The sequence below is a fragment of the Malaclemys terrapin genome, chromosome 6, assembly GCF_027887155.1.
Source record: "Malaclemys terrapin pileata isolate rMalTer1 chromosome 6, rMalTer1.hap1, whole genome shotgun sequence".
Classification (NCBI taxonomy): domain Eukaryota; kingdom Metazoa; phylum Chordata; order Testudines; family Emydidae; genus Malaclemys; species Malaclemys terrapin.
Genome location: NC_071510.1, coordinates 51,493,584 through 51,514,853, shown reverse-complemented (window position 1 = coordinate 51,514,853; position 21,270 = coordinate 51,493,584). Strand labels below are relative to the sequence as shown.

Below are 21,270 nucleotides of genomic sequence, written 5' to 3'. Positions count from 1 at the left end.
TTTGATTTTTATGGTGGTTTGTCAAGCAAATGGCTGTCAGTGTAGAAGACTGCTGAATGATTTTAAGTTATTTCATCAATCTGCATTGTGGCGCTGCCAGCAGCAGCTTGAAATGAGATTTTTTTTTTACTGGGGGAAACTTTTATGGGCTTTAAATTGAAGCACAATCTGTTTACTTTGTAGAATAATAATCATAACTTTTATTTATTTTTGTGACTTGTATAATTAACAAACAGGCTATTTCTGTTTAAACAATGCTTTATTCCTCCCCAGTCTGTCTATTCTTTCTTGATCTTTCAGTAAAATGTATGTGTTACATTATAATAGTATAGTTCAGGTATCGGCAACCTTTGGCATGCGGCCCGCCAGGATAAGCACCCTGGCGGGCCGGGCCGGTTTATTTACCTGTCGCGTCTGCAGGTTCGGCCAATCGTGGTTCCCACTGGCCACGGTTCGCCGTTCCAGGCCAATGGGGGCTGTGGGAAGAGGCGGCCAGCACGTCCCTCGGCCCGCGCTGCTTCCCGCAGCCCCCATTGGCCTGGAGCGGCAAACCGCGACCAGTGGGAGCTGTGATCAGCCGAACCTGCAGTCATGGCAGGTAAACAAACCGGCCCAGCCCGCCAGGGTGCTTACCCTGGTGTGCCGCGTGCCAAAGGTTGCCGATCTCTAGTGTAGTTTCTGTGCAAGGTTATGAATTCATTGCAGGATGAAGCAAAAGAAGCTTTGTTTTGATAGAACTTTTATAAGACCCATATATTAGAAAATACAAAAAATTACTGTCAAAGCAGGGAATAAGTTATTACTAAATGTTTGTTTCCCAAGTTTGATTGTATGCAGCCTATAAATTTTTCCCTTAAATATGTATGGACAACTCCGATTAGTAAAATCGTGATCCTGTTGAAATCAATGGGATTTTTGCCATTGACTTCAGTGGAGCCAAGATTTCACCCATTGACTTTAGTGGGAGTTGCACGTGTATCTGAGGGCAAAGATATTTACAGGGGAACTACAAAATGTGTTTAATGTTTAGGATAGAGCTATAACTGTATTAAAGTTGGTCTTGTGCTTCTCTGTTGTACTTTGGTATTATAAGTAAGAGAAGGAAAAGGCCTATTCAGAGTATATGACCTCTAGCATGGGCAGTGGGTGAACGCACCCTTGGGGGTGGCTAGCCCCCGGTCCCTCCCCCTCTGCCCGAAGCCCTGCCCCCTTTTTCACCCCTCTCCTGCCGGAGCACCCGCCACCACAGCCGCTCTCCCCCGCCCCCCATGCTCCCAGCGCTCTGGGTAGGCAGTGTGGCTGGAGCACCCCCAGCGTTGGGCGGGCGGACAGGACAGCATGGCTCCAGCCATCTTGTATGCATTGTGGCCGTCAGCCTGCCTGCCCCAGCCTCTGGACCACAGAAGGGAACAGCAGGCAGGAGGGAGTCTGGGGGTGGGGCATGGGCGGGGCTACGCCAGGCTGTTTGGGGAGGCACAGCCTTTCGCTGTCTACAATACCCGCTGCCCATGACCTCTAGTTCACAATCTGTAACCTCTGGAGGTATGTTAAGAGTGGTGTTGGAAGGATTAGGCTAAACAGAACCTGTGGCTTCAGCTGCAATCCACTGAGAAAACTTGTGAAGGTTTATTCTGCAAGGCTATCTGTTGTCTGAAAATCTGAAGCTACTTCTTGACTCTGAGCGGTTGACAAAGTATTGTTTTTAGATGCTTTAAAATATTAAACTTTTAAGGGAATGGAGGCCTTTGCTTGTAGCTGCAATCTTTTTCATGACTGCCTTTGGTAACATAAAGAACAGGAGTACTTGTGGCACCTTACAGACTAACAAATTTATTTGAGCATAAGCTTTTGTGGGCTACAGCCCACTTCATTGGATGCATGTAGTGGAAAATACAGTAGGAAGATATATATACACAGAGAACATGAAACAATGGGTGTTACCATACACGCTATAAGGAGAGTGATCAGTTAAGGTGAGCTATTAGCAGCAGGAGAGAAAAAGAACTGTTTGTAGTGATAATGAAAATGGCCCATTTCCAGCAATTGACAAGGAGGTATGAGGAACTGTAAGGGGTGGGGTGGGGGGGGGGAATAAGCATGGGGAAATAGTTTTACTTTGTGTAATGGCCCATCCACTCCCAGTCTTTGTTCAAGCCTAATTTAATGGTGTCCAATTTGCAAATTAATTCCAATTCAGCAGTCTCTCGTTGGAGTCTGTTTTTTTTAAGTTTTTTTGTTGTAATATTGTGACTTTTAGGTCTGTAATTGAGTGGCCAGGAAGATTGAAGTGTTCTCCAACTGGTTTTTGAATGTTATAATTCTTGACGTCTGATTTGTGTCCATTTATTCTTTTACGTAGAGACTGTCCGGTTTGGCCAATGTACATGGCAGAGGGGCATTGCTGGCACATGATGGCACATATCACATTGGTAGATGTGCAGGTGAACGAGCCTCTGGTAGTGTGGCTGATGTGATTAGGTCCTATGATGGTATCCCCTGACTAGATATGTGGACATAGTTGGCAATGGGCTTTGTTGCAAGGATAGGTTCCTGGGTTAGTGTTTTTGTTGTGTGGTTGCTGGTGAGTATTTGCTTCAGGTTTGGAGGCTGTCTGTAAGCAAGGACTGGCCTGTCTCCCAAGATCTGTGAGAGTGATGGATCGTCCTTCAGGATAGGTTGTTGATCCTTGATGATGCGCTGGAGAGGTTTTAGTTGGGGGCTGAAGGTGATGGCTAGTGGCATTCTGTTACTTTCTTTGTTGGTCCTGTCCTGTAGTAGGTGACTTCTGGGTACTCTTCTAGCTCTGTCAATCTATTAACATAGCTGTTGCCACTTTCTGACTTGTGAGCAAATTCCCGAGAAATATCTCTGAGTAGTTCCTTTGCAAAATGGATCAAGACACTTTAACAATTGTTTGATCAATGGCTGATTTTTTTAAAGAGGACAAAAATGTTTAATTGTTGGCAGTCCAACTCTCTCCTGAACTAAAAGACGCTGAAGCTGAAGTTAAAGGAACACCATCTACTTAAAACTCACACTTCTCTCTGAAAAAGTTTAGCTACTATTGTTACAACATCTAAGATTACTAAAAAAGGAAGAGATTAGAAAAAAACCACTATTTTTTCCGTTTCTCTGCTGTGGGAATTTGATACCATTTTGTGTCAATAGAGCAGAGAATTTTTTTTAAATAGGAAAATGTAATTGTAAAACCACAGAAATTGGCTAGGGGTACTCAAGAGCAAATATAGTACCTGAAATGACTTTGAACTATTTTTTTAACAATTACATTTCAGGTTGACAATGGCCCTTTTAATACACTTACAATCCTTTTATCTGCTCTTATCCAAGTTTTGTGAAAAAAATTGATTCATAGAAAGTCAGTGTCTCCCAAAGGACCTGGAGAAGATCTATGTGCAAGCTCAAAACCTTGTCTCTTTCACCAACAGAAGTTGGTCCAATAAAAGAGATTACCTCATCCCCCTTGTCTATCTCAAAAGACACACATTTTTTGTGAAGTAAGAAGCCTGCAATTCATGCAGGTCTCTTTGAAAGTTCTTATATTTATGCTGGAAACCATTTCTGTTATAAATCTTAAAAACAACAACAACAAAAACCCTACAATTGCCTCTCAGACTCATAATGACACTATATTCTATAATGTCTGATGCAGTCATAGGGTCATTGGTTGTGCTCATTTTAAAGTTGGCTCTATGCATTTTTTAAGTGTGTGTGAAGTAAATAGTATATTTCAGTTTGTATGGTAGATGAAAGTTTTGAGTCAGATTTTTAACTAAGTAATCGTATGCTTTTTTCAGTCTGTAAAGTATAGGATTTTTTTTCTGTTGTGACTATTGTAATTTGCTTTTAGATACGGTTATAGAGTTAAAGCCAGACATTAATAAGTTGGTGTTAAAGCAACAGTGCTACTGTTTTTATTCACACCATTTCTTCTTCAGCTTTCAAAGCATATTTTGCCTTTTGGTGTCTTGTAAAGCACTCTATTCAGTTAGAGCTTTATAAATAAAAAGAATAGTTGTATGCATTTGTCGATGATTTAAAGCCTACCCAAATTTATGTGCATTCACATGCAAATTTTGTTTGACTCATAGATTCCTGGTAAGTTTTTGGTATGCAAAGTCTGTGTATTACTGGGGTAGATAATTGCAGCCATTCCTCTCCAATACAGATTTGACCACAGTAATTCCCAATTTTCATGACTACCCAATTAGTTTATTTCACTGTTGTCAATATGGGACTATCCTTACACTTGGAAACTTGGCCTGTATCTAATAGTGCTACTTAAACTTAACAGTGCTAGCTGTAGATAATATATTATTATTTATTTGTATTATGTAGACTAGAGGCAGTAGTCAGGATCGATGCCCCATTCTGTTTGGTACTGAACATGCAGATAATGAAAAGAGTTTCTGCCCCAAAAGAAGAACAGGAGTACTTGTGGCACCTTAGAGACTAACAAATTTATTAGAGCATAAGCTTTCGTGGACTACAGCCCACTTCTTCGGATGCATATAGAATGGAACATATAATGAGGAGATATATATACTGTTTATGCTCTCTGTATGTGTGTATATATATCTCCTCATTATATGTTCCATTCTATATGCATCCGAAGAAGTGGGCTGTAGTCCACGAAAGCTTATGCTCTAATAAATTTGTTAGTCTCTAAGGTGCCACAAGTACTCCTGTTCTTCTTTTTGCGGATACAGACTAACACGGCTGTTACTCTGAAACTTGCCCCCAAAAGTTACAGCATAAGTATGACTAGACACAACAAATAGAGTGAACAGATGGAGGTCAAAGGAATAGTGAAACAATTATGATTAGTATTATAAGCAGTAGTTGCATTACTGCAGCTGTTGAGTGTTGTATGCCTCATGGCATAGGTAGACTTTAAGAATAGGTTTAGAGGAGAGCAATGTAGTGGCTTTTTTGTTTTTTGTACAGAGAGACACCTGCACTCTTTCCCCACTGCATAACGGGCAGCATGGGAGAAAATGTGATGTACCTTGAGGGGAAATTTGATTGTTGGGTGGCAAAGGTTGGCATCTTTGGTACAGTGGAAGTGGGAGACGAAGATTAAGAGCTAATTTTTGGCCACGTTGAATTTGTTTTAGTTTGCACGGGAAGAGACAAGGTCAGAGAGGGAAGAGGTAAACCTGTGTTTTGTTAGTAGAAAAATGATAGCTGAAGCCGTGCTTTTGTATGAAGGAGCCCAGAGAGAGAGAGAGTATAGCAGGAGAAGAGGAGGAGGCCAAGAATAGAGCCCAGTAAGAACATCTGTTCAATCTTGTTCTGATCCAGTAAAGTACTCAAGCATGTGTTTTAAGAGCTTTGTTGGATCAGAGTCTGATGCTTTTACCTGAAAGGGCAGGAGTGAGGTGCTGATTGTGGGGAATAATTTTATTTTTAGATGCAAATCTGTTCAGTTTGTATCGTTAGTTGTATATAAAGGTTAAAAACAAGATATCTATGTGCCAAAATACTAATTTGATAGTAGCATTTTTCAAATCAGAGAAAAATATTCTATTCGTCCTAGTGGGAATGACATGCATGTTGTCTGGAGAATACATGCACATGGGTTGACTGCTTGTGTCTGTTCCATTTACATGATATTCTACTGTTGCAGGGCGATGGACTCTATTTAATAGCTTTTTTCCTTATCTAGATACTGTGATTAAGTCTATAATCTCTCTTTTCCATAAGGAAAAAAAGGGCAATTTTTCATAGAGCAAGCTTCAAAGGACTTTTAAATTTTATAACACATATTGTAATGACCACAATTTTGTATAAGTACTAGAAGTGTTTTAGTATATACTTGAAGAAAGAAACAAAGAATTTCTATTCATGTGTTAGTAACATGAAAAAATACAGAGTCCTGGCTTTGAGACACAGTTGAGAAAAGTGAACACAAGCACGACAGTTGAATTAATATATTGCAGCTGTGTTGTCTATCAAGATTTGTCATTAAGCCTTTAAGTTGCGGGAGAAGTCTCAGTTGGAGCAAAATTGATCAAAGTGGATAGTCTGAATTTCACTGTTTTTTCACTGTACACATTCAGTTCTTCTCATAGTTCAAGAAGAATATAGATTGAGAATAACTGATTAATTTGAACTAGCTGTATTTCAAAGTGCACTTGAATCTTATGGGCACAAGATAATATTCTAACTTTGAATATGATTTACCGTATTGCAGTTAGTTTACTAATATATGTATAAAATGTCACTTACAGGTGCTGACCTTCAGGAAAGAGCCAAAATGCACTCCAGTGAAGTTAGTTCTTTTGTCTCAAAAGCAAGAGCAACTATTAATGAAATGGGTAAGTAAAATAAACTCACTGTTGAATAGTTGCAGAGCTCAAACTTCTTTAATCTCTAAAGGTCAGATCAAAGAAGTAACATAAACATGTATGATTAATTCTTGCTACGCGATAGGATATCCAAAACTACTTATGTCGATGAGATAATTATGAGTCACTGGCACATTGTGTTTCAAAATGTGCAAAATAGTGTTTGACTTCTTATAGAAAAAATTAAGGTGCTGTTTCACAGACTGATTAACAATATAGCCAAGTGGTTTGGAATCATATTTTCATGGAGGAAGAATTGTAGTTCTGTGCCCCCTCAATGGCGTGGGGTTTATTTTTATTGTCTCCTTCTTCTATTCGATATACATTTAATACAGCATTTGATACATCGTATAAATGTTTTAAACATGTACTGTTGATGGAAAATGTGGTTTTATGACATTGCAAAATATTGTTAAATCTGTATCTACTCTTATAGTGGTGCCTTTTGGTAATGATAGTTTTGGTTTTAAATTCCATTTTGTGGTAAGTACTCCTTTTAGGGCTTAATAATTTGCCTGTGCATTTTGGAGTATGAAATCTCCACCCAAAAGTGACATTTTTGTAGGTTGTAATCTGATTGGTTTTGACAGGATATTGTTAATGTATTTTTATTAAAAGGAAGGTCAGTCTAACATAACATCTCTGGAGCAATCCCTTTTATAAATTTAAGCTACAAAAATTACTAGTATGGGGTTAAAGAATCCAATCATACACAATTTTGACAGTGCCTGATGACCCAAGCAACATTTTTTTAAAGTATTACTCTTTTAAAAACTAAATGTATAATCCTCCAGGGTTGCTGTGTGGGATTTACATTTCTTTTAAAGAAAATAAATGTTGGATCATAAACATCTTAAATTATAGGACTGTGTGTGTTGCTTATTTTAAATATTAAGAAGTTTGGGAAGGTGTTACCTAGCCCAAAAGTCAGAGAGCATTTGAAGACAATGGAGTTGTTCCCAATTTACATGGGTAAGAATGAGAGCAAAATGTAGACCCTGTGAGCCAAAGTATGCCATGATGTAACACTCTGACTAACCTGGCTGAAATCAATGGGCTCCCATAAAGTGCAAACCGGACCAAAGTTTGATCTGTAAGATTTTAGGTTTTATCATGGGGAGCTAAGGCTAGATCTTCATTTCACCTTTAAAAAGATGAATTATTAATACTTCAAAATTGCTCTAGAGGAGCCAATTGCTTTTTAAAGACTAATTTTAATATGTTGTTCCATATTAACATTGGGTCAGATTCATAACTTGAATTGGCATAATGCTATAAATGAAACCAATATGCTATATCAGGTAAATAACAAACTATTTAAAAAATAGTCTTAGTATGGGAGTTTATGGTGGTGTGTCAGTCTGATTCCCCTTTTCTCCCTTTTAAAGTAAGCTGAATTCTTGAGGCTGTTTTTTAAAAACATACAATAAAATAATCAGAAAGGAATAAACCATTAGTTTCTTGCAGTAACTATTACCTTAAGTGCTAGTACTAGCATTCCAGTTGGCTTATAAAACAAATGGTAACAAGTTGTTGAAAAGATTTTCTTTGACACTCCGTTTAATGTTTAGATAGAGGTAATAGATTTAAAGACTTTTCGCCGACTGAGGGAATGAGATTCTGTCTGTCCTTAGAAATGAAACAAATAAATATATTTTTTCCCTTGGAGCTGGTAAAGTTTTTGGATCTTTATATTGGGATAAATGGGAAAGTTAGAGATGCCAGACTTTCTCTGTGTTTTGCCTTACATTTCAAAAGCCTGTTGGGTAAATGGATGATTATCTTTAATTTAATTAGGTCTTGGAGGAGATTGTGTAAGTATTGAACATTCAAAAGTATATTTTCCATTGTTACCAAGTGGGTAAAGACTTAAATGTTATACTGATACTGAATTATATGAGTTTTAGAAGACCAGAAATACTACTCATAATAGGGGCACCCTTTCATTCTTATATGTCTCTCTTCACTTTCTCAAGAAAAGGGATGCAATTGTGAATACACGGAATTGCATGATTTGCAGATATAAATTCCTAAATATTTTTAAATACTTTGTTTTAGTTTGGAAAAGGCACTTGATATCTTAGCCAACTCACCCTTTTTAAAATGATGAGACTCCTAATGCCAAAAGGATTTTTAAAGTTAATATGGTATCCTGACTGGAGCTGGATGGGAAATGTATGATGACTTGTTTTGTCAAAAATGCAAATTTGTTGAAAATGAAACTATTCATGAAACAGGGTTGGGTTTGATTGTTGTCCCGAGTTGAAAAAATGTTAAGAAAAAGGTTTGAAATTGTCAAAATGTTTTGTTTTGACATTTTAAAAATGGTTTTCTGATTGAAATTACTTTTAATTTTGAAACTTAAGCTAATTTAACTGAAAAAAAATTGAGATTGAAACAAAATATTTGAAACTTATCAAAATGATTTTTGATTGACTTCCTACCCCCAAAAGAGAAAAAATTAGGGTCCACAAATATTTTTGAGATTTCAACTGTTCATTCTGATTCAAGATGGGAAAAAATTGTGAACTCTCTAAAATATCCATACGTTAGAAAACTGTTTCCCATGCATCTTTTACCTGAAAGGTAATGTGAATAGATTGTTCCAGAGTTATACCAGGAAACCATCCTCACATAATGCTATTCACTTATTTTTATACTCTGTGTTTTTGACAATTTTTTTCTTGTTTAATTATTTGAAGTAATATATTAATTACATATTTTGGGCATTATTGTTTTGAATGTTCAATGCCAACGGTACATGCCATGACAGTATTAATATAACTTATTCTGAAACATTTCTGCAAAATAGTTTGCACTTTGTCTTCTCCATCACGAAGCTGATGAAGAATATATAAAAAAAAGTATACGTCAGAAATTGGAGATCAATGTGTTGTGAGGTATATGATGCCTTTACAAATGGAAGTGAGCATTAATCTTTTAACAAGTCAGGTTTTCAGTTCTTCTTTTTTTCTTCCGAAGGAGTAGTCTAGCATTACAAAAACTAATTTTAGTAGAGCAAGTGGGACAGCGTATTTGCATTGGATTCCTGGCAATGAATCAGTATACTGAAAACAAGCAAATGAAGATATTTTTTTTCCTGCCCAGAAGCAACCATAATGTCAAGAGACGCTTCACAAAGGGGAAAATATCTTCCAACAATTATTTATTTGTCATTGTACAAATGCTGTAGAAACATATTTTCAATTTCCTGTTTTTGTCCCTTTACCATACAACATTAATGATGAAAACCAGTTTCAAATATGCACTACTTTCTGCTCTTCAGAAATAGAACACATTATGAAAATAGTGTTTATATTCAGATGTTTGACTTAGTAAGTAGATACTTTTAAAGAAAAGTGTCTTCAGAGCCCTTAAGAAAAATAACTTATTTAACTGTGTAGCCAAAATAGATGAAAGACAAATATTGCTTAAGACTTTAACTATTAAAAATCAGCTTTTTGAATTGGTATGTCTTAGCTCTTCGCAGTTATTGACAATTTGATTATATTTTTTGTTCTCATACCAGTTCTTTATTATTATTTTTTTAAAGATGCAGCATCATTAATTAGGAATGTAACAACAGAAAAGATTTTTCTATAAATTAAAATCATACTTCACTTGTTTGCTGCAGTTTTTAGATATAATTGTATGTGGGATTAATTTATGACTTCATGCTAAATTTGGGGGAAGTATTAAGATTACATTAAATATCACTTGGTATAAAAATAAGCATTTGAAAAAAGAGCAGAAGAAATTGTACTGAGCTATTTGTCGTAGCTCTGAATGCTTAAAGTTGAGGGGGGGAAAAATCAAAGCATACTGCTATTTTTAGCACTAGTTGCTTTTGCTAAAATTATACCAGAGTTGTGTGGGTTGTTTTTATAGAGCAGGAACATAAGACTACTTGTCCATTACTATATTCTACCTTGAGACTGCATTACTGACGTAAGGCTGCTTTTACGCTGAAAGTTCTCCGAGGGGAAAACATTAGTAGATCTGCCTAGTTGTATACAGTTTCAAAAGGGTTTCTGGCTAAACTAAAGCAAAGTCTCATTGGCACACACACGCATCACTTTTTTGATGCTTTGGGAATAAATAATACCTTGTGCCAGATCCTCAGCTGGTGTAAACTGAAATAGTTACAATGAAGTCAATGGTGCTATGTCTGCGTATGCCAACTGTGGATCTGTCCCTTTATATCTACACAGTGCAGTTCATCCAGTGAGATTTTAGCTACAAAATAAACTGTAACTCCTTGTGGGGTGGAACATGGTAGCCATTCTGTGCCAGCAAAACACTTGGTTTAGAAGGGAGAATGAAAAATTGAAATAACAAGAATTCATTTTTGGCAGTATTATATGTAATTACTCCAGCTGGAGTTTGGCCACATCCTTTTATATATGTGCAAAAATCCCTAAGGATTAGGTGTCCAATCCCATTGAATTTCAGTGGGATTTGGATGTCTAACTCTCTTATATGCCTTTGAAAATCCCAGCCCAAGAGTGGTCAGCCTTGATTTTATATTCTGTCTGAAAGCAGTATAACACTGACAGACCCCGGTCATCGTCTGGCGGGATCAAACCTGGGACCTCTAAAGCTAAATACACGAGCCTCTATTGCATGAGCCAAAAGCCGTATGGCTCTTGGCTAAAGTTGTAGAGCAGATTCATTAATCTCTCTCTAAGTAGTCTCAGTGCTACTACATGGGACAGAGCACCACACCCAGGAGGTGTGTGGGTTAGAGCAGCACATTGCTTCCTGGCACCATGCTGGATCATTGATTCAGTACCAATTCAATGGAGAGAGCTACCAAATTTTCATATTATTGTAAGTAACTGGTGTTTTTTTGTTTTTTGTTTTTGATTTACATCGTCCATCTAAATACCAAATAGGCCTTACTCTGTTTGGCTTATAAGCGCTATTTAATTTTTACCCTGAGGTGGTTGTTATGGCTGTAGGCAGTGGGTAATATCCAGTTATTTTGTTTGGAGATAGCTTTCACATTCCTCAATTATTTTTTAATTTATTCTTTGACTATGACATCCCAGATAAAAAGGCCATACATTTGGTTATTTTCATTTACTTTCCCTGAACAACAGCCTAAGCAAATAGTTGCTTCTAGAGAACTTCCTGAAAGGCACATTTTTATTTTCCCTTAATTTCCGTCTATCATCCCTGTTTCTTTAAGGATTTCCCAGGTGTCACCTCCAAACTTAAGTCCTTGCTCAGACTTTGGAAAAAATCACTCATCCTCTGAAGTCTTCTTTTCCTAATCTTCTACATCCTTCACGCATAGAAAGAGATACTATGCCAAATTAATGCCATAAATTCTTATTTGTACTGGCCAGCAGAACTTGGTCCCTTAGCCCCCAAGAATTCACAGCCATGTAAATTGCCCTGACACCTGCTTTACCAGCCATTGACCACCACTTCTCAATTTATGAAACTGACTGGCGCAGCCTCAAAAGTAGGCAGAGCCAACCTGGGTAGGGTCAGATTCAGCCTGGCCAGGTGATGCCCTAATTTAGTGTTTCAGCCGGTGGGATTCTTTTGGGGCCCTGATTTGAAGGTTCAAAGTCCAGCTTCCATGATGATGGAATCTCCAGGAGAGGGTAGTGGCAGTACTGGTGGTGTTTTGTGGATTATTGTTTGTAAATATCTTTGACAATATTTTTGAGTGCCTATAGTGTGCTTGATACTAAAGAAACAAAAATAAATGGTCTCTGTTTCAAGGAATGTACTGTCTTAACCTGATGGTACAGTAGTTTCAGACAAATAAAATAATGTTAATAACATTCAGTCTTGAAACAATGAAGATAATCCTTGTGGGATTATTGCTGAAAGACTCTGTAAAAGTGGTTTTTCTTTTCTTTTTGAAAGGAGTGATTTGAATGAAGAGAGCTGCAGCACGGAAAGGAAGAGAGTTCCAAACATAAGAAACCACAAAAACAGGAGTGGGAAAAGAAGGCAGTAAAGGGGTATGCAAAATGGATTTGATAGCATAGGCAGTAGAAGGAGAACTAAGAGGTAATACCCACCGAAATTGGGTGTTGGTGAAGTGCCTTGAAGGGAGGAAGCAAGAGGAAGCCAGTGAAAGAATGTGAAGAAGGGAGTTACATGGTCAGAGCAGTACTAGAATAGACGAATACCAATTAAATTATGCTTTTTGAGACTCTAACTACACTCATTCTGCCTGAAACGTAACCATTGTACTCTACATCCTTCATCTTGGCTGTAGTACATCTACTGATGCTACTTTTATAATACATAGTGTAACTGTGGAGGCAGTGACCCAGACCTGAGGGCTTACTTTCCTTTGCCCAGAAATGATCTATCTGGATGATTAAAAGCTGTTAAGATTCAGAGATCTGTTCCAATCAGCTGGAAGATTGTAGGTTTTTAGAACAAAGGTATTTGTATGGAAAGTGGGTGAGGTATGAGAAATGATCCATAGGTTTTAATCAAGGACATAGAATATCTCTCAAAGAGAGGGATGTAAAATCGGTTCCAGGTCAAGACCTTGAAATGAATTTTAATGTACAATTAAACCCATCAAAGTGAATTCTATAATAGTCGTGCTATAAATCTGTTGCCTCCCCCCCCCGCCTCCTCCCTCGCACCCTCCAGTCTCTCTCACTGGGAAATAACACAATTTTGGTATAATTACCAATGCTAAGAAAATAAATAAAATATTAAACACTATAATACATTATCCTATCAGAATGTTGTTTATCTAGTATGGGGCTCTGTGAAGAACATGGGAATAATATGCATTAATTTCTATTTTCAGGTTTCAGAGTAGCAGCCGTGTTAGTCTGTATCTGCAAAAAGAAGAACAGGAGTACTTGTGGCACCTTAGAGACTAACAAATTTATTAGAGCATAAGCTTTTGTGGACTACAGCCCACTGTATGCATCTGAAGAAGTGGGCTGTAGTCCACGAAAGCTTATGCTCCAATAAATTTGTTAGTCTCTAAGGTGCCGCAAGTACTCCTGTTCTTTTTATTAATTTCTATGAATGTTAAATATGTATCTGTGGGTTTGGTGCTTATATTGTGCTGGCTAAAAACATGACTAATGGCTAAACTCTGCAGGGGGGCATTGCTTTTATCAGCTGATCACAGTTCCAGAGAGGTGGAACATGGTTGGTAAACAGGGGGTGCTGTAGCCTGGGGTGATCCAGTCTAAAGTGGAGTGAATTGCAGGGTTCCACTCTTTCTGTGGGCACTTTTTCAAGTGCGGGTGTAGTCCTGTTACTTAAGAGTACCTACAGAAGAATGAAGAAGATCATAGATACTGCTCATCCCTGAACCATAACAGGCTCATATCTGACACTACCCTGGCTCACCAGCTCTCTCATTATTGCTCAATGTTAAGGGGGGAGGATTTTGCCCAGTGTGTTTCCAGCTGTAGATAGCTCAGTGCCTGTTCAGCAGAATTATAGAGCAAGGCTAATGTAGTCAGACTTGCTAGTAGGCTGAAACACATTGCTGAGTTCTTGGTTGTTTTCCAGCAGTAGCTTTGATTTACTGCTTCTTTTAATGTTGAATTAATTTAAATTACTCTTTATATAAGAAATAACTAAGTATTGTCAGTTAACTAAGTAGACAGTGCTGTCCCTGCAGAGCTGAAATTATGTGCTTTGTCAAATTTCATTGTATTGTTTTTAATTAAAAAACGGAGTTATAAAGTTTGATAATGCCAATGAATGCAGCATTAAACTTCTCCATCCAAGATGTTTATTATCCATTTACATAACAACATTGCTTACAGGATTTTTGTTATACTTTTTTCCCTTTCCTAATAAGACTCTAAAATTTGTTGTAAGGATGGGTAAGGAAATGTTTGTAGATTCTAATGTCCCAAATCTTCCAGATCCAGAATTGTAGGATCTAAGGCCTGGTCTATGTTAAAGTTAGGTTGACTTAACATTTCCTATATAACTCTGCATGGGTCCACATCTTAATTTGCCTTTCACTGACATAAGTTCCCTGTTTCATTGATGTAATAACACGACCTCCTGAGATGACAGAGCTAAAGTTGACCTTCTGTTGACGTAGTGCAAGTGTAGACACAGCATTACCTGTGTTGACCCTAACTGTTCTCCAGGAGCTGTTCCACAATGCCCCTGTCCCTGCAAAAGTTGTCACTCAGGTCACAATTTTGAACTCCATTGCCCAGGGGTCACCGATACCTTAAGTCTGCCTACACCTTAAATCCTCCAGCTTGTTTTTGAAATGTTTTTTCCTGATTGTCCACCATTGCGAGCATCCAACTATGCCAGATCCACACAGACAGAGAGCTAGTAGATGTGCTCTTGCCTGGAGCAGGAAAGAAGTCACGGATCTCCTTTGCCTATGGGGAAAAGTGGCTGTGCAAGACCAGCTAAGGTGCACCCAAAGAAATATTGACAACTACTTGCAGATTGTGCAGGTGATGCTAAATCTGGGGCATGACAGGGATGAGCAGCAATTCTTGGTGAAAGCCAAGGAACTTTAGCAGGCCCATCAGAAGGCAAGGGAGAGCAGCAACAAATCTGGAGCTGTCCCCTGCAGACCTGCTGCTTCCGTTGCCTTACTTGGCAGGGACCGCATCAGCACTGTGACTCTGTCTGTGGACACTTGGTGAGAACTGGATGCTGAAACAGCTACAGTGTCTGGGGCAGGTGACGGATAGAGACAGAGGGGCATGCAAACCATGCACTGAACCAGGAGGTATTCAAAACTCAGTTGGAGTCAAGCCAGTCCTGCCAGGCAAGCAGAGATGAGGAGGGGAAGGGAGCTGAGGTAATTGTGTGGATACGTTATTCCTTATAATAATTTCCCTCTTTTTGTTGCCTGATACCTCCCGTCCCTCCCTCCCTTCTTCCCTATTTAAAATGGTGACCATCCCATCCATATGTTTAGAGAACAAAAGTGTCAACTTTTGATTCCTCATTTTACTTGTAAAACCACCCCCTGGAATATAATTAAAGTTAATGCTTTGGAGTGCTTATGCAGTTGCCACTTCAATCAACTAATATATGTTAGAAAATAAATTTAAAAAAATTAGTGTGGCCAGCCTAATTACACAGTCCTCATCAGATCATTGCCCTGTGATCTGGTAGAGGTTAGAAGAAAAAAGTAAAAGAGGAGCTTGCTTTTCCTTTCTTTGGCTTGTTGGACTGGGTGGGGCAGAGGGAAAGGAGTCCACAGTTCTACCCCAAGCAGAGTACTTAGTTTATCTGAATAGGGACATCCCTTTTATCCTCTTGAACAATCTCAGTGAAATTTTCATGGAGGTACTATTCAGTTGTATCCCGAACATTTCTAGGGATGGCTGCTTTATGTCTTCCCCCATGATAGGAGACATTCCCATGCCCCTGCTGTGATTTCCACAGGCACCACTACAGTAAATCGGCAGCAGCATATAGGCCTGGGCAGGATCAGGATGCAAGTAACAGCTGTGTTCTGTGGGCCTCTGTCACCCTCATGAGTGAGAGATCAGCCAAATCACACTGCCTGTGAAAATATTGGCAATATTTACTGTACTTTCCCTATACTCAGAGGCATCCAGCTTCTAAGCCTCTCATGCAACAGTCCCCGCCCCTGCCTCGTCCCAGCTAGTACATGCTCACCATGGCTTGAGTTGCAAAGCGGTTGTATAATGAGGTGCTCCAAAACTAAAGTTACAATTAGTATTTTTTATTAAAGGTCTTATGGGAATAATGTAAGGGAGTTTGGGGACTTATCTTTTCATTGTGATTGTAAATCTAATGATGTTTTGGAGGAGTGGGGGGAGAACAGTTGCTGGAGGAGAGGGAAAAGGACAGAGAGGTGCATGGGACGTGCACCAGGATATTATGGCTCAGGAAACAAACACAGATGTTGGAGAATATGTTTGAACTGAATGCCCAAAGACCTCATGCACAGCAGACTTTCCAACCCATGGAAAACTCATGGTTGCTGCCTCTTATAACCCCCCCCCCCCACTTCCTCTCCAGCATAAGAGGTGGCAGCATGGCATGAACTCTTACTTCTGTCACTCCACGTCAAGGGAAAACAAGGAGAACCTTGACTATACCTACACTCACTGACCTGCAATAACTGCAGGGTGAGCCTCCAAGTAAAGTGCACTAGTTTTTATCGTGAATAAAACTGTGTTTTAATATGTAAGCATGTATGTTATTGTTTACGTGTTTTTTATAAGTTTGGGTTACCTTCTTACAGCACTACTAAAATATTTTAAAATGTTTATTTTCACTTTGTTTCCTGTTTACTTGCACAGAATAAAGTTTTATTTTGTGAAACTCAGAATATATTTATAGGTTTGCAGCAAGCATGCATGCCACATTATAAAATCCATAATGGGAGTCAGTAACCCACTCATATTTAAAGTCTTTGCACATGAAGGCAACAAGTTCAAAAGCATGGCACAATAATCCGATGTCTGACTGCTAAAATATTATTTTAAGGCCTCCCTCTGCTGTATGTACCTCCACAGTTCTCTCTTCTAATAGCCCTTGTGTGTGGCTGTTCAAATTCAGCAGATAGCCAGTCCACCTTACCCTTCGATCTTACAGTAGTCTTTCCCCCTTCACCTCACAAATATTATATAATACACAACATGCAGCAAAAACGATAGGAATGTTTGCCTTGCGGAGTTCCAACTTAATCTCTAAAGATCACCAATGATATTTTAATCTACCAAAAGCATATTCAACAGTCATCTTGAACTTGCTCAGCTGGTAGTTGAATCTTTCTTTAGTTCTGTTGAGGTGGCAAGTGTACAGTTTCCTGAGCAGAGGGGGCAAGGCATAAGATGGGTCTCCCAGAATCAGTTGACATTTCAACGTCGTCAATGAGAATGTGCCAGCCAGGGAAGAATGTTCCTGCTTACATCTTTTAGAAAAAGTCCCATGTTCTTAAAGATGCAAGCAGCATGCACCTTTCCTGACATGGAGTGCTGGAACAATTTGTATAATGGGGCTGCTGAGAACCATGGAACCAAACTGTAAACCTTCCATATCATGGAAACCACTTCAAGTCAGGGGATGTTGCTGCACACCCAGCACCTATAGTTCCAGTACCTGTGTCCCTGACCAGCCCACATTGATGTCCGTGAAGCATGTCTGGTGATCCACTAGCACTTGCATAACCATGAAAAAGTACCCTTTTGTCTTATGTATTCACTAGCAAGACTGGATGGTGTCGGAATAGGGATAAGTGTTCCTGCTATTGCCCTACCACAGTTCAGGTACCCCACTATCATGTGACCCAGATATGGGCTGTCATGCAAGGTAGCCTGAACAGGAGTCAGGGATAGAGGTTAGAACAAAAATAGAAAGCTAGGAATCGGAGCCCAGGGTTAGTGAATATGGATGCACATCGGGTTCTTGTTGCAGTCTATACGTGTCAGCCAAGTTAAATGAATATGTTCAGTATTTGTAGCTAGAGGGTCTTCTTTAAACATCCATCTTAATTCCATCAATTCCTTGATTTTCTATTTTGATTAATTCATTCTCATACATGACCTATATGAATGTTTCTACATTGGTATAGAAGACACTCATATGTAACATTAAAAGCTGCTAATAAAATCGGTATTCTTCCATCGATGATGGAAATTTGTAGAAGAGAAGGAAAAACACTGTATCTTGAGGACATCCTCTTTCACTAGTAGCTTCTGATGCATAGAGGAGAAACCTAACTGGGTAATAGTTTGTCTGATATTCTCTCAGCTAGAAACAATCTACAGTATCTACCTTCTTCATCAAACAGCAAGGCTTCTCTCTACCATTTACAGAGAAAATAAAAACTGTGCACATGCATACTCTTACTCATTACAGGTTATTTGTCTGGGCATGTTTTTGGATGCACAGAGTTCTCTTTGTGTATTTGGCAAGAACTTACATTAAAAAATAAGATATTAACATCTTGCAGGGATAGCCTTTCTTTTGTTTTTTAAATGGTGAGATTTCTGACAGAGCCCTCTTTGAAAAGGTTATTTCGGTATTTGAGGAAGCTTTTTGATTCTGAGATAGAACATGCACTGTACTAGGTGTGACGGGTTGGATCACAGAAACCCCCTTGGGAGCTGTCACCTGATGTGCAAAGACTACTCCTGCTCCTGTTTTCCCTGCCAGCTCAGGACTCCAGCACCCTGTCTTGCTGGACCAGACACTCCCGTCTGCTCCAACACAGACCCAGGGTCTGAATCACTTGCCCCAAAGCTGCAAGTTTACCTGAAAACAGCTCACAGAAGTGTGCTTGTCCCTAGCACTTAGATGCCCAACTCTCAATGTGGTCTATACCCAAATAAATCCATTTTACTCTGTATAAAGCTTATACAGGGTAAACTCATAAATTGTTCGCCCTCTATAACACTGATAGAGAGAGATGCACAGCTGTTTGCTCCCCCAGGTATTAATACATACTCTGAGTAAATTACTAAGTAGAAAGTGACTTTATTAAATACAGATAGTAGGATTAAAGTGGTTCCAAGTAGTAACAGACAGAACAAAGTAAGTCACCAAGCAAAATAAAATAAAATGCACAAATCTATGTCTAAGCAAACTGAACACAGATAATCTCACCCTCAGAGATGCTTCAGTAAGTTTTTTCTCAGACTGGACAACTTCCAGGCCTGGGCACAATTCTTTCCCCTGGTACAGCTCTTGGTCCAGCTCAAGTGATAGCTAGGGGATTCTTCATGATGGTTCCTCTCCTCCTCTGTTCTCTTCCATCCCTTTATATATCTTTTGCATAAGGTGGGAACCCTTTGTCCCTCTGGATTTCCACCCCGTCCCCACTCACAGGAAAAGCACCAGGTTAAAGATGGATTCCAGTTCAGGTGACACGATCACATGTCACTGCAAGACTTCATTACCCACTTGCCAGCACACACATATACAGGAAGACTAACAGGTAAACACAGCCATCTGCAGACAATGGTCCTGGTTAATGGGAGTCATCAAGATTCCAAACCATCATTAATGGCCACACTTTACATAATTACAATAGGCCCTCAGAGTTCTATTTTATATTTCTAGTTTTAGATACAAGAGTGGTACATTTCTACAAATAGGATGATCACACTCAGTAGATTATAAGCTTTGTAATGATACCTTACAAGAGACCTTTCGCATGACGCATATCCCAGTTGCATTATATTCACTTATTATCAAATCTTTATAAAACTATCCCAGTTACATTATATTCACTTATTATCATGTTTTGATAAAACCATATAGACTGCACACTAGGTTAAATCATAAGGCCAAGGTGTGTTAGCTCAAGATATGCATATTATAGAGTTAAGAGGAAGAGCCCTCAAATTATCATAGTAAATATCTACTTTTTGAGATATATTTGAATTATCTTTTCTTCTGTCATCTAGTGAAGCAAGAAGTTGAAACAGCCATCTTTATTAGCACATGGCAAGTTGTGAGTACAAATCGAAGTGCAGGTTTTTGCCTACTGTACAGTATCCAGGTGATCTGATTAACTTAGGTTCTGTTTTGGTATAGTTACCAGTAACTGAAGTTTCTTCAGTAATCCATGGAAACTCACCCTTTGAGTTGTGTACCATCTTGTGCTTGGTGCTGCATATCTTTATCCTCTTGCCCTGTTGCATCTTTTGTAATCTGAGTTGCTCAGCAATAGAAATGTTTACAGCTCTTGACTCTTGATATAACTGTATCAGAGTCTATGTGAATGCTAGTCTATGAATGTAATTTTCATAGATATCAATACAGAAAAATGAAGATTGACAAGATACTAGTGATTCCAAGTACAATAATAGGTAGTAAATAGGACTTATATGGGCATATATATATATCTTCTTCTACATTTTAAAAAATAAGTGGGATCTCTGTGCAATTAGGCTTCTTTATTGACTAAAGATATGTCTACCTTGAAATTAAAAACCCATGGCTGGCCCGTGTCATATCACAGGGTCTTAGCGCCTGAGCTCCAGCCTGAGTCTGGAAGTGTACACTGCAATGAAACAGCCCCGCAAGCCTGAGTCAACTGGCATGCGTCACCTGCGTTTTTTAATTGCAATATAGATATACCCAAAGGATGCTAACTGTTTCCAAAAGTGTCAAGTCCACGCAGCATGATGTTAAAACTCTCAAGATATGTATCTCTTTTTAATGGAAAAGATATGAAGATTTGTGCTGTTTTTAAAAGGGGGAATAATTCTGTTCTAGAAGAGCAATGAAATACCGGGACTCTTGCATTGTACCTGAGTAATGGATAATCTCAAATCTGTTGGATGACAAATGAGATCCACTTCCATTTAGGCTTAAACAGTTTTTTAGCCTTTATTTTTGTTCATTTTAAGACAGTACTATGAATTACATAAACATGCAGAAACAGATAATACAAGGAAGATAATTGAGCAAGTTACCTCTCCTGGGGACAGGGCAATTCTTTTTAAATCTCTGGTCTTTATGTTCTTCCCTCTGTCTTCTCCATTCTCCTACTGTCAATCACCTATTTTTATCCCTTGTTCTGTAACTTTGCACAGACTGTTTACTCAGTTACCTCATCTATGTACCTATCTATTCTAAACCCCTAATTAAAACACTCATGCATAAATCCCAGTAACCTAAATTAATACATTTTTGCTTATCCTGCTTAAAGTTACTTTTATCTGTCTACATATACCAGCTATTCTTTGTTGCTAACCTCACTGGCTTCATCCAGGTCTTATCTTATTGGTCTGGTTTTGTGGCCTTGTTTTTTTGCTGGTTAGCTTGTCTTGTGGGGAACCTGACGTTAACAATTGCTTCAGGACACTTTTTCACTCTGCTGTTTACATAGGACTAGGTTTTATAGCTAAGACACACAAACCAGCTTTCATGGTTTACACAATCCTGAAGCAGTTTCAGCTAAATTCTGAAATGCTACATCAGC

At 38.7% G+C, this 21,270-nt stretch overlaps 1 protein-coding gene across 1 annotated transcript in view; it reads left to right on the top strand.

The window, feature by feature from the left end:
- The window catches only part of AUH (AU RNA binding methylglutaconyl-CoA hydratase), a 198,511-nt gene that overhangs the window by 50,510 nt on the left and 126,731 nt on the right, over positions 1 to 21,270 (top strand). Inside the window, exon 4 of the mRNA XM_054033009.1 lies at positions 6,252 to 6,338. Within this exon, the coding sequence (XP_053888984.1) occupies positions 6,252 to 6,338 (87 nt within the window). The remainder of the gene's footprint in view (positions 1 to 6,251; positions 6,339 to 21,270) is intronic.